This window comes from Folsomia candida, unplaced genomic scaffold, assembly GCF_002217175.1.
Source record: "Folsomia candida strain VU population unplaced genomic scaffold, ASM221717v1 Fcan01_Sc008, whole genome shotgun sequence".
In the NCBI taxonomy this organism is placed as follows: domain Eukaryota; kingdom Metazoa; phylum Arthropoda; class Collembola; order Entomobryomorpha; family Isotomidae; genus Folsomia; species Folsomia candida.
The window spans coordinates 2,487,486-2,500,400 of record NW_019091200.1 but is presented as its reverse complement, the minus strand read 5'-3'; the positions used below and the strand labels follow the sequence as shown (position 1 = coordinate 2,500,400).

The following is a 12,915-nucleotide window of genomic DNA, read 5'->3' as shown; positions in this document are numbered from 1 at the left end:
GACGATTGATTTTTTTAAGAGGTGACGATTCTCGTCTCTCTTCTCTTATCTCTTCTCTGATCTCTCCGGCTCGTAATCTTCTTGGGTACCATTTATGACGGCGTCACTACCACCGCCATCCCACAACAACGGCGTCTCTTCGTATCTGTTGCAACAATATATTGTTTTAACAAGTTAATTAAAACATATAGATTACCATTAAAAAAATTCTACTAGTGTACATTCTTGTTAAAATAATTAGTCAAATGGGACATAAAACTTGTGGTTTCAGAGATTTCTATACGATTATTTGCATTTATTAATTTTGTATGTATATACATATAATTTTTTGCTGAATAAATTATAAATTAGATTTATATTTGATTGAAATTCAATGAATTTTTGACGACGGAAGTAAAAAAAATGGAGAAGAATTAGGTGGAGGCAGATTGAGACATTTTTAATAAAAGAAAAAAATAGTGAAAAGTTGGCTGGAGGCAGATTGAGACGTCCTTCTCACCTGCTAATATTTGCACCAGAATCCTCCACCCCCACGTTGAAGGGTCGTTGGTTTGACCTAGCTAGTAGTTCTTCCTCCGAGTAGAAGCCCTGCTGGCCACCGCCTTGGCGCAGCAGCCCGATCCGGTCACGAGAACTGTTCCGAGCCACGTCAAACAGGATGAAGACAAAGTTGAAGAGGAATCTGGATGGGGAGAGAAAATGTATGTGAGGGGGAATTTTATTCGGAAATTTATCATTAAATTTATAATTTACTACCTGAAGAAGGAGCCTATGGACGGACTTCCGGAGAAAGTGGCGAGGTGGAGGATGAAGAGGACGAGGAGGACGAGGGCGATCAAGGAGCAGCAACAGTGACGCATGGGACGGATTGGTCAATATTATTATTTAGGCATCGATTACACAAATTCCTTCAGTTCAGCATTTCCTATACATACACAAAAGTATGTAAATATCCAAATCAGAACAAGGGAATAATGTGGGCGAGAGGCAAGTTGAGACTGTCAATTGTTCTCTCGTATATCGATTACACAAATTCCTGCAGAGTGAGAATGCCAGAGTCTGCTGAGGGGAAAAAATGTAGGCGAGAGGCAAGTTGAGATATCGATTATATTAATCCCTTTATCATTCCTTATACACAAAAGTAGATATCCAAGACAGAACAAAAATATGTATATGAGAAAGTGTAGGCGAGAGGCAAGTTGAGACTGCCAATTGTTCTCTCGCACATATCGATTACACAAATTCCTGCAGGCAGAGTGAGAAAGTAGGGTCTGGTCACAGCAGGAGGCAGGTTGAGACACACTTTTTCCTTGTGTTGAGAGAAAGTAAAGTGTACAAATAATAAATCGGGGATGGAAAGCTTCCTTCCTTCCGTTCCGTGGTGCTAATGGAAGTGGGACACGCGATGCAAATCACCACAATCGTTCAGATAATGATCCGTGTGGTTAAACATGTTGAACTGGAGGACAATGGAGGAGGAGGATTTGATAAAATGATTACAAAGGTACACATGCATACATTCAGCCCTTTATCCCCTCTACAAATCACGGGTATAAGAAAAATCTGATTTGTTTGAGGTGAACTTTCTCCTCTATCGCAAATCCAAACGAGGAGATATGTAGTACAGATCGATTTATTTATTATTTTTGCAATAATTTGACACCTTTTGGTTTGGTTTTGGATTCAAAAACTCATTCTCACGAATGAACGATTGCAAAATTTTTATAAATATAATAATTTTATGAGAAAGTTTGTATCGAAGTTTGCTCACCTGTAATCACATGTATTTATCGTGTATGCGAGGAGTAAATTATGATCAATTTCGCGGTAGGTGTGATATTTTTGGCACTAGATGCATAATCTTTTACACGGACAAGATTATGCTATTCCCACTTTCTGTAATGCAATGCAGTTCGACACAAATTAGATTTTATCAGAGTCACAAGATTACTATTTGAATACGTTTCACTTTTCACTGATTTTGAGAAAGTGAAGTTGATTTAGTTTTGAATTCGGATATGATAAGTATGAAGCAACTTTATTGACCTCTTGACCAGCGGTTGTGGTAATAGTCGCGTGGCTAGAGCCCGACTAAAACTAGGATGGGAGGAAGAAGCCACCACTTTCACCCTGCTCACTTTCTCTGCCTCCACTCCAAAGTGCAAATACATAGGAAAGGAAAAACGTCCAGTAATGAGTGGGCGGATGGTGTCGTTCGAAAGACATTGTTTGTTAAATACAGGTTATTTTGTTTCATCAAAAATCAATCACAAAACGTAAAGTCGAGCGTGTAGGTATGAGCCAAAATGCAAAATATTTACTTTCTCTCCTTTGTATCTATTGAATTGAAGTGGCATAAATATGAAAAAAAATTCTTATTTGAGGGCGTTGAATTAGAAAAGTATTATTATTACAGTGAGAACTACATACTTGTAAAACGTTTTCATTTGTACGATTGTACGATTTTAAAGCTAGAGAAAATATATTTTTCAGAAAACATAATAGAATTTTACGTCTTTTCAAAATGCAAATAAATGCAATTTGATGTATCTATTACAAAAATGGTTATAGAATAACCTTCTCCCAATTTGGATTTATTTTTTTTTTCAATCGCTAGCTATAAAATACCGAATTGTCCTTCCCCTGCTGTCCCCTAACTCTGCCATAATTGTTGAATAGGCTAAAAGTGCGTACCACATAGATACATGTACTTATACCATAAAAGGTGCGTCTGTTTACCTGTCTGTGTGTGTGTGCGTGCGTGCGTGTCATCATCATAATGAAAGTCATCATTTTATTATCACACACATCCGTGACTTCTTGAGCTATTTATGTAACGTGGCTCACAAAAGTAAGGCACTAGAAAATATAGGTATAGGCCAGGCACGTTGTTAATTGATAATTTTTGCCATAATTCCATTACCCGATTGTCCAGTCCAGACCATAGTCCATCAGCCATCATAAATACTTTCATTACTTTCACCATCCAACCTAACCTGCCCATTAAAACAATTCTCTCCCCACGCACAACAAAATCCGATTTAGTGATTGAAAATGAAGCACAAACTGTATCAAAATTTAACGACTACACAACCCATAGAAAATCCATAGACGATACTGACATGACATAATTTTATAGAATTACGCTTGAAATTAAATATCTATCCTTTCATTCCATATCCTTTCCTTAATTTGATATGATTCTACCCTCGCCCAATCGGAATCGGAACTTTTTGGCTTTCACTTTCCATTACTCGCTGATTAATATGCATGCACATTGGTTGGTCGTTCAGAAGAGTTTCACCTGACTGAATGGGTGTGGTTTGTCTCAGGTGGCGTACGTTAACCTGGACATTTTTCGTTCAGCTCTTCCATTCGTCTGGGCTGAACACTTAAGATCAGAGTAAACATTTTCCTAAGCGTCCATTGTACTTTCTCTCACCCTTTTTCTTCTTCGTCTTCCTTCTCCTCTATTATGCCCACCTCAGAATGTGACGTTTCCATCTCACTAACGAAGTCGCTAATTTGTATGGCGAGAGAGATGAGTGGAGTGTCAACAGAATTAAGAGGTCGACGTCGACCCACACCGTCAGTCACCACACCCATCATTCATCCGAATAAATTGTATGGCATGGAAAAATTACTATTTAAACAAGGAAGAAACCAGACAAGAATTGGAGCGTGGAGAGAAAGTATAAATTTCCGCATTTAGCCATTAATACTTTCGCCTTCTCCACGTTCACTTAAAATGAGGTCTCTCCGATTTTAACCAAACTAGTGCCAATCGACCGTAAATTTAATTAATATGGCATTTACAAATGACACGACCTATTAAAGCTCACGTTTGGCAGAGATATTTGCATGGAAAGAGGAGAAAACGCTCCATAAAGTTGACACACGTTCTAAATTTACTGCGCGTAATGGCGTAATTTACTGCTCTGCTGGGAGATCTCCATTATTTATTAATCGGAAAAAATCTAAATTGATGTGGACAAATTACATGTTGCGTATGTATCAAAATTCCTTTATTTCTTTTCTATATTGTTATTTATGTATATAAAATCAGGTAATGCTACTACGAGAAATGCTACAGAGAGTTCTGGTTATCTCGCTCTCTTATCATCTATCGTTAATCGTCTTATTACAAGATACACAAATTACTTTTAGGTAGCGACAATCGTTAATCAATCCCAACAGGAGTTAAGTAATTTCAGCAGTCTGTCATAAAAGCCATATGTATCAATTTTTTGCATAAATAACTATGTAAAAGTAGTGGTGTGAATTAAAACTAGTAAAATTAATGGTAATGGGTAGTTATAAACTCCACCAGCCCTGAAATACATTCTCCTCACAAATCAGTCATCATTAAGTGTAAATGAAACATTATTAATTAATAAATGGTAAATATTATGATCACAATTATTAATTTAATAAATTAGCTAAAAAATAAATCAATGACGAGGTATGTATATATCTCATCATAAATTAAAATAGTCTACAAAATACGTTATTAATTAGTTAAATTAAGTATGTATATAATTAAGTATATGGTAAATATACACTACTCAATAAAATCTGAATCTTGTTTTTTAAGTAGCTCAAGCAATTATACTTTAGTTTGACACTTGGTTCCTTTCCGTATCTAGCTAGACAACGCTCCTTCTCCTCCACATTCCTCAATTGCACAACCAAAAATATAAGAATTTTCATAATACATATTTAAGTTCTACTCATAATAGTAATTTCAGCAGACATCATGATTTCAAGTAAATGAAGAAGATTGGATACTACACGATTTTATAATCTTTTTTCTTGAGCCGACAATTAGAATTGAGGTACTTTCACTTATAGTTCATCATCTACACTACTACTAACTAATCAACCGCAAGTACTACGCTTTTCATTCTCCAAGGAACATTACATCGAAATATAAAATAGACTGACTATACTTCACTTCTAAACTTATCAGTCATACAAATTGAAATTTATTTTTGAGCACGACACACATTCCCAGATATTCGAGCTGATTATTTCAGGTAGATAAAATTATTACGCTCTTATTACATACGCGAGGGATTCACAACTTTAAGAAATACTGACATGTGGAGTGGACTGGATTAATTAGAGCGGAGGATGAGGAGGAATTATAAGTATGTAAGCAAGCAGCAGTATGTTGTAAGTAGCAGCAGAATGCACAAGTTGTTTTCTTTAAGAACAATTCACTTCATTATTGTTTCATCGTCAAGATAAGATGATGATAAGCTGATTATTTATGTGAGAAGCTCGACATAGTTTGCTGGGAAAAGTCCGTACTGTTAAATAATCAAATTATTCAATTATTGTTCTGAACTACCTGTAGATGAATTATATATGTTAGTTGTGTAACGAACCTGCTCGTTCGGCCCCAGCCCTTCCCACCAACCATCATCAATCTTCTCAATGTTTCGGATTATGTCTCCCGGATCGAAAGTGATTTCCGTCTCGTCCGCTGCAAAAGAAAACAAACCAAATTGACTAAATTATTAAAAGTTTATATAATTAAGTATAAAGGATAATACCCACCCGCTTGGTAGTCGTACAATGCTCTGGCACACACTCCCATTTCCGGTGTGATATTGATGCTGATAATTGACGAAGAATCTCCACCATTCGTGTACGAATTTGTAGCTGGAACTGGAGATGGAGGAATCGGTGAAGGGGATGATGCTGTATTTCTACCCCCGTTGTGTTGCTCGTGAGCCGCGGAGCGAACGGTATTATCCTCCCGAATGGGAACGTGGTCCTCCTTGGCGTTTTGGAATTGTTGGGGTGGCGGAGGAGTGGGCGATGGTGGCGTCGGACTGGGTACTTTCTCCACGACTGGAGCCGGTGAAATGCTGGTCTTGGTGGGTGACACTACTCCCGGATTGTTGAAGAAGGCGGGTTGCTGTTGGGCTGGTGGGGGGCTCACGGGAAGTGGCGGAGACTGAAAATGGACAGTAGGACTTGTCACATTCCTCTTATTATTGTGGTCTTCATCGTAGTTATTTTCGTAATCATTGTTCGAACTGGCGACGACGGTAGGTTTCGTCACTTCTGGTTGTGATGTTGTGATGGGTTGCTCTTTTTTCTTTTCTTGTTGCTTCTTTTTCTTCTCCTCCTCCAGTTTTTTGGCCGCCTCTTCCTGCATGAGGCGAATCTCGTCGGCTGGATTTCTTCTCGTGATTGTGTTAGAAGAATTTTCAGACGAGGGTGATTTTCCCGATTCGAAGAGTTGTTTCCGCTTGAGCACGCTGAGACTGTCCCCATTCACAGGGGCTGCTGGAGGTGGTGTAGAGGAGGAGACGACTGGAGAAGGGGATTTTCCTCCACTAATCGACGCCATTTTGTTTATTGAATTAATCCCATTGCTCATTCTTGGTGGCGTGGTAGTGGTGGACGAAGGGAAAACAGGGCCAGAACTACCTCCGTCAAACGATTTAATTCTTGAGCGAACCAAGTCTGAATTGTTCTTCTTCATGGGCATAGAAGCCTGCAATGCAGCAGTACGTTCGGCACCAACGCCACCGGATGAAGGAGATGATGTAAAACCTACGTGAGAGGACCTCATTTTATAAATTGAGTGTGGGTTATGCATGTATATCTTATCATATTTATTATGCATACCTCGTACTGATGGCGCTGTTGGCGGCGTGGGTGACACAGAATTTGACTTGTTGATCCCACTGCCGCCCCCATTGGTGGTTATTGTCGTTCCTCCATTAATTTGTGGTTTCGGTGAGGCTATCTTTTCAGCTTCCTCCTCCCTCTCGAAATAATCCTGACTTTCCCTCCTCAAGAGTTTGACCTCTGCTTGGGAAAATTTTCTCTCCAGTCCTTTCTCTTCCCTTCGTCTCCGTTCCTCTTCTGCCTGATCCTTCCGCCAAAAGTCGTCCTTCGCCTTGGCGTTAATTTCCTCTTGTGGGTTAACCCGCTTGTAATTGGATCCGATGGGGTGAGAGCCCGTGTCGTTCATTGAGTCCGACTCATCCGTAGAAGGGACCAGTTTAATCCCTTCTCCAGCTATTGCTTTCCCCACCATGCCCAAAACAACGTCGGGCTCGACATCTTCATCCGTTCGGGCATGTAGTGAAATATGGACGCCCTTAAAAAATCCACGAACAATGTCCACCTATAAAATAAGGAAAATTGTATTAATACAATTAATATATTACATTATATGTACATATTTATTTTGTTTCGTTTAACAATTTTGTTAATAGATAACAATAATTATTTACATGATTGGCAGAAACTCCTTTCCTGACGAGGGGAGCACCTTCGCCTTGCTGAAATAATACGGGATAAACGAACGATATACAATTAAAAAGTTAATTAAGCGACAAATTAATTATTCCTCTCACCCAATTAATGAGAACGATTTTCTCCACATTTTTCTCTTTTATTTTGACTCGACAAAGGGCGTACTGGATTTTACCAGAGTTAAATTCCTCAATCAATTCGTTCAAACCTCCATCTAAGAGTTAACAAGGATCGAATTAAACGCAAATTCTTACAAAAATTTGGACGATAAGTCGGTCCTTAACTTACCCCCTTTCCCGACCAGATTAAGGTCATACGTTAGTCCATCATAGCCAAATAAAGCCCTGTCAAACAGAAAAACACAATCATATTTTAATCCCCCAATTATTCATTAAAAATAATTACCAGTCGATCGGATTTCTCTCGTCCAACACTTCCTTCCAAGCGTGGACCAATACACTCTTGTTCTTGTCCAGATTTAGTGTCATCTTTAAACTACTAGTTTCCTGCATTAAAGCCAATCAAACAATAAATTTTAACAAACTTCACTTTAGTCACATCTCAAAATCACAAGAATTTATAAATTATAAACGGTTCCCAATAAATAAATATCTATCTTCGAACTTTCTCTCCTACAAATATTCTTGTTAGTTACTTACCTCTAGTGGTAATTAAGTCGCAAATTAATAACTAATTATCGTCTCCTTCCTCACTCAATTGTCGGCAAGAAGAGTAGAAATTTATTTATTTATTTATATTCCCAATGTGAAGGATAGGCAGCAGATGCACCGTTGACAAGAGCGAGTGAGCGAGTGTTTGTGAGGGTGGAGGATGAAAGAGAAACTGACACTAGGCTTTTTACAGAAAACTACGCTTATTAGTCATCCTTTACATGCACAACACATACACAAGAAGCAAAGGGCTAAAATATTATTGTGATGATGTCGACGAGAAGATGAGATGGGATATTCTTCCCATTCACTATTTAATGAAAATGCAAAGTCCATCAATAAACAGACAGAGAAGGAAAGAAGGGATAGGTTGTTATTGTAGAAAGTCGTGCTCTGCGTGTGGTTTATGAGTTTAAAATGGTTCACACTTGAGAATGTGGCGTCGTCCTTGTGGGCTATGAGATGACAGACACCAAGCAGGCACCCTTTGGGCCTCTGATCCTAATTTTGTAATACTTACTTGTTTATAAAGATCCAAAGGAGCTCAGGATCAGTGAATCAATCGATCCACCTACAAAGTTATAGTTGATGACTTCATGACATGACAGCAGTCATTGCTCAACAGTATTATCTGCGTGGTCTTCTCCCGTCGTCCTTCTTCCTGTTATCATCAGACTCATTGAAACACTATTTTAACTGTAAAAACAACAAGAGATAAAAGCCGTGATAATGTGGCAGACGGGTATGAGTTGGTCTGCATAATTTATATGCACAAGTATGTATAGGAGAAGGAAAAGGTTTGAAGCGTGGGAGGATTCTCATACAAACGTGTGCAGTTAAACTAAACCTGCAATTCATTCAAGTTTTGCATTTGATGAACCCATAATAATACGCCAAACTTAACCTCAGCATACATCACAACCACCACCACCAACGCAGCAGCAGCGTTAATTACTTTTCTTCCTGCCCCCAAACATAAATATACATACAAATTGAGTCAATAAATAATGGAACGGATGAATCAACAAGAGTCAAGAGCATATATAGTGTATAACTACTTTTAGACTGAAATGGTATCAATCAAGAAGACACGTCCTGGTGTACAGCTATGTAAAAGTACCCTCGAGGGAAACATTTAATCTGCTGAGTTCCATCGTCACCACCGCCACCGCCCCATTAAAGCAAATAACCCTTGTAAACTTTGCACTTCCTCGCTCATTATTTTTGCATGAATTCATTGAGGATTGCGATTTTCATTAGACTTTAACCAATACATGTTGCAAAATCAAATCAATGCATGAGAATGAATGAGGAGGTCGATTCATTCAAAAATGGAAACTTTAAACATTTCAATTCAGAACCTGTTACAAAGATATTTTTCATGTTTTTCTTATTACATGTAATAAAACGAGAGTTAAATTCTAACAAGCGAATAATAATGACATTCTTGACTGAAACAGTGTTGACGATTTTTTTGGCATAGCACAATCAAGTATTTCCTATAAAATAATGAATGAATCATGTGTGTATATCAAAATTTTATAGATTATGTATCATAAGCTAACTAATTTTATTCTAAATGAGGCTAATCCCACCGCCATAAAACTCAATTCTTTCTTGCGGCTGGACAAACGCTAGCCAATCTGACGAGTGGGTGGGGAGTAGTCCCATCGACTGACATTTGTACAACGCCAGGCCTAAATTCACCAAGTTTCCGAAGCAGTAAGCCATCTTTTGAACAATGTGATGACTCCCTTCGATCATTTTAAAGGCGGATGTGATCCCGAGCATGGCCTGAAAAGAGGCAATTACCAATTTATATGTATACCACAACCTGTTTAACCAGTAAACTATGAATACCCACCTTAATTGGACGCATAAATAACATCCCCACCATCATAATTGGAAAGATGGAGATTGAATTTCCAGCCATGTACATTAAAAACAGGTTCATGGGGACCTTTAATACAACGACGTTATATTAAATTTATCTAATGAATAGCGGAACTATTGAATAGCGCTGATACCTGTTTAATCGGAGCCAATGCAAAGTCCCATGACCTTTTGACAATCAGATTCGGGTCAATATCTCTCGAAACTTCAGTATGATGGTGAGCAACGTTGGAACTGAAACCAGGTGGGGAGGCAAGGGAGTCGTTGCGATTTCTACGAATGGATAACAATTACTCAGTTAAATTATTTAATTAATCGTTTATTAAGATTTATATATATAATTAAATTGTAGACTACAATTTGTCGTTATTATACCTTTGCTGTGGGGGATTGAATTCCAACGTCCATCGTAACAATCCCTTCTTTTGTTGGCCAGAAGATTTTGTGGTGGAGACGCTCATTTTCTACTTGGCTTATACACAATTTAAACAAGATTAGCTAATTAATTTTCAAAAAAATATATAACTTGGAGTGATTGATGGTGACTGCATCAAGAAGAACTTCCCGGGCGGCCAGGTACAACGTGCACACTTCACAGGAGCAGTTCATCCACGTGCGGTTTTTTGTTTAATTAATTATTATTTTACTGCAAAATGGACTTTATTGGACAAGAGGAAGAATTTGTAGACCGTTCTAAAAAACGGAAATCTGGAGGAAGGCCAGCTATCAATAAGAAGACAAAGTTGAATTTGGTTTTCGATCCAGAAGCGAGAAGGTACATAAAACTGTAAAATTGTAATTTCTTTACATAAATAAAATAGTACGATATATTATGAATTGATTTCTTTACATTTAGAAAGTTTTTGACCGGCTTCCGTAAAAGGAAACAGGAACGAAAGGAACGCTACCAAGAAAAATTGGAGAGAGAACTGGCAGAAGAGAAGATTCGATCGCGAGAGGAGGTATTAAACAAATTGCTTATTAATTACTAATTATTGCAACTATAAACTATTATAGTTATATTTTATTACAATAGGCTAAAAAAACCGTTGCCAAAAAGCAATCTTCTTCCCATTCGGTCCTCCCCGAGGTAGAGCATCTCTTAGAATCCTCCTCGGAGGACGAAGAGGAAGCGTTGATGGCCCCCTCGACTTTCTCCATTGGATCCACCACCGTCTCCATCTCCTCCCTTGATAGCAAAATGTTTCCCAACAGGAATCAACAATTCGTCAAAACTGAAGACAACAGCTCGGATTCCGACTCGGAATCTCCCCTCCTCAATTACCCAAAGAAAACCACCACGATTACTAACCCCCCTGCCTCAAATCCTCCTCCCACCAACCTCACCACGGAACAGAAGGACGCTCTAAAGCTTAAAAAACTAAAATCCGTCTTAAAGAACCCTCTCGCTGCGGCTAACAAGACAAAAACGGCCACTCTCGTACGGAAAGAAGCACACCGAATCCTCCAACATTCCTCCATTTACAAGAAAACGTTACAAATTAAGCAGCGACGGAGTAAAAAGTTCAAGTTGAACAGATTCCAGCCCCAAGAGGAGGAGAACAAGAGTTCGTCCGGTGGTGGGGGGAAGAACATGAGCAGCAAAAAGAAAGCAGCGGCTGCAAAGGTGAAAGTTAAATCTAGAGGAAGGGTCACCAAGTAAGAAGCAGAAGAAAGGAGAACACTTTATTATTAGATATCATTTTTTTCTCAAGAATTACTAATTAATTGTGAACGTTATCTTTTTCTTGTGAATTCTTATGTTCATCATAAACAGCGGGTTTGTATTGAAGCCTGTGCAGAGCGTGATGCGATTAACTTTCCAGTCTTTTTATTTCTTTCGCGATGAGAGAGGGCATAAAGAGGGAGAGATGGCATTGGAATAGTGTGGGGTCTACCTGCTCACGTCGATATCTTTTCCCAAGAACTTGTCCATGTTTCCCATCTTTCGTGCCTTATGGCTGGAAAAGTCGGACGTGTCTTCATAATTTCCTGTTGATTAGGAAGATATCATCAACAATTCATGTCCAATTATTGCTGATACCCAATCAATTTATATTTAAAGTGGGTCATGCCTACCCGACTCTTCCACTTCGATTTCAACTATTTTAGTCTCTTTTTTATTCCTGCCTCCAGATTCGTCCACTTCCGAGTCCGTGTCAGAGTCGAACTGGAGGGCTCTTCTGACATAGGGCGGTACCGCGCGAGGGTCCCTGTCGTACATGAAGTGGTGAACTATGATCAGGATCATCACGATGGCCACACTGCGACATAGTAATATACGCAACCAGTGACCAAATGACCACTTACATGACATGACCATCAAGCTCTTACTTACTAGAACAAGCCCGCTACCACCAGAGCTGCTGCCATGATCATGAAACATTGTATAATTACGATACCCACAGAATCTGGACTTCGAAAGCGTCTGTGAAGCAAATAGTACATAATATTTATTAGTTAGCACGCGATGGCCATGACTTTAAATCCATGTTGACCATACATGTCGGACAAACCAGAAAGTGCCTCTTTTTTCGGACCAACCGCAGGAAGCGACATTCTTGGGGGTTTGCAGCAGGCAGAAATTTCTGACTATTCTACGTAGTATGGAAATGACGACATGACACTAGAATTGGTATGGTCATGGTCCATTGTTAGTTTATCTGCTAAAAATCCATATTTGCAACAATTGATCCATATTCGTATGTAACTACGGAGTTAATATATTTGCGAAAAATGTCAAAATCAGTGAGGGTATTCATTATTTCTTCGTATCCTTAGCATCCTTCTTATCGTAAAATAACTTTTACGAAAACAACTCTCATATTATTCGAGAACACTGGCAATCGTTAAAAAGACAGGATTCTCCTTCTGAGCCTTCATTTTCTTTGTCTTCTTCTTCTCAATCTTCAAGAGTTACAAGAGGCGCAAACGACTCTGTCATAATTCTCTCACTTTTACGAGATTTTGTAAGCGTCTTTGACATCGTAAAACGCGTTACTACGCTAACGATTTTTTTGACCCGGCTTGTTTTATCTTCGTAAACTATTTTACGATACGAAGGATACCG

The 12,915-nt window shown here is 38.7% G+C and overlaps 4 protein-coding genes across 6 annotated transcripts; 1 reads left to right on the top strand and 3 right to left on the bottom strand.

Annotated features, from left to right (window-relative positions):
- Window positions 1–4,003: 4,003 nt before the first annotated feature.
- LOC110852971 (drebrin-like protein B) lies at window positions 4,004–8,622 on the bottom strand. 2 transcript variants are annotated; one of them, XM_022101161.2, is made up of 9 exons: window positions 8,473–8,622; window positions 7,687–7,787; window positions 7,570–7,625; window positions 7,383–7,495; window positions 7,260–7,307; window positions 6,646–7,150; window positions 5,563–6,570; window positions 5,391–5,488; window positions 4,004–5,312 (listed from the first exon to the last, which is right to left on the bottom strand). In XM_022101161.2, exons 2-9 carry the CDS (start codon window positions 7,767–7,769, stop codon window positions 5,271–5,273), a joined length of 1,953 nt encoding a protein of 650 aa, XP_021956853.1. In that variant the 5' UTR covers window positions 7,770–7,787; window positions 8,473–8,622; the 3' UTR covers window positions 4,004–5,270. The 2 variants fall into 2 exon arrangements, with proteins under 2 accessions (XP_021956853.1, XP_021956852.1); XM_022101160.2 differs by lacking the exon at window positions 8,473–8,622 and adding an exon at window positions 7,941–8,453.
- A 650-nt stretch (window positions 8,623–9,272) lies between these two features.
- Window positions 9,273–10,430, bottom strand: LOC110853348 (ER membrane protein complex subunit 4). Its single transcript, XM_022101612.2, has 4 exons — window positions 10,221–10,430; window positions 9,980–10,118; window positions 9,817–9,912; window positions 9,273–9,746 (listed from the first exon to the last, which is right to left on the bottom strand). Exons 1-4 carry the CDS (start codon window positions 10,304–10,306, stop codon window positions 9,528–9,530), a joined length of 540 nt encoding a protein of 179 aa, XP_021957304.1. The 5' UTR covers window positions 10,307–10,430; the 3' UTR covers window positions 9,273–9,527.
- Window positions 10,420–11,654, top strand: LOC110853347 (nucleolar protein 12). The gene is made up of 3 exons (XM_022101611.2): window positions 10,420–10,620; window positions 10,702–10,807; window positions 10,882–11,654. Exons 1-3 carry the CDS (start codon window positions 10,499–10,501, stop codon window positions 11,506–11,508), a joined length of 855 nt encoding a protein of 284 aa, XP_021957303.1. The 5' UTR covers window positions 10,420–10,498; the 3' UTR covers window positions 11,509–11,654.
- Window positions 11,530–12,267, bottom strand: LOC110853621. Of its 2 annotated transcripts, XM_035854538.1 has the most exons (3): window positions 12,184–12,267; window positions 11,925–12,109; window positions 11,530–11,837 (listed from the first exon to the last, which is right to left on the bottom strand). In XM_035854538.1, the coding sequence occupies exons 1-3, from the start codon at window positions 12,222–12,224 to the stop codon at window positions 11,740–11,742; spliced, it is 324 nt and encodes a 107-aa protein (XP_035710431.1). In that variant the 5' UTR covers window positions 12,225–12,267; the 3' UTR covers window positions 11,530–11,739. The 2 variants fall into 2 exon arrangements, with proteins under 2 accessions (XP_035710431.1, XP_021957602.2); XM_022101910.2 differs by having other exon boundaries at window positions 11,925–12,210.
- Window positions 12,268–12,915: the final 648 nt, after the last annotated feature.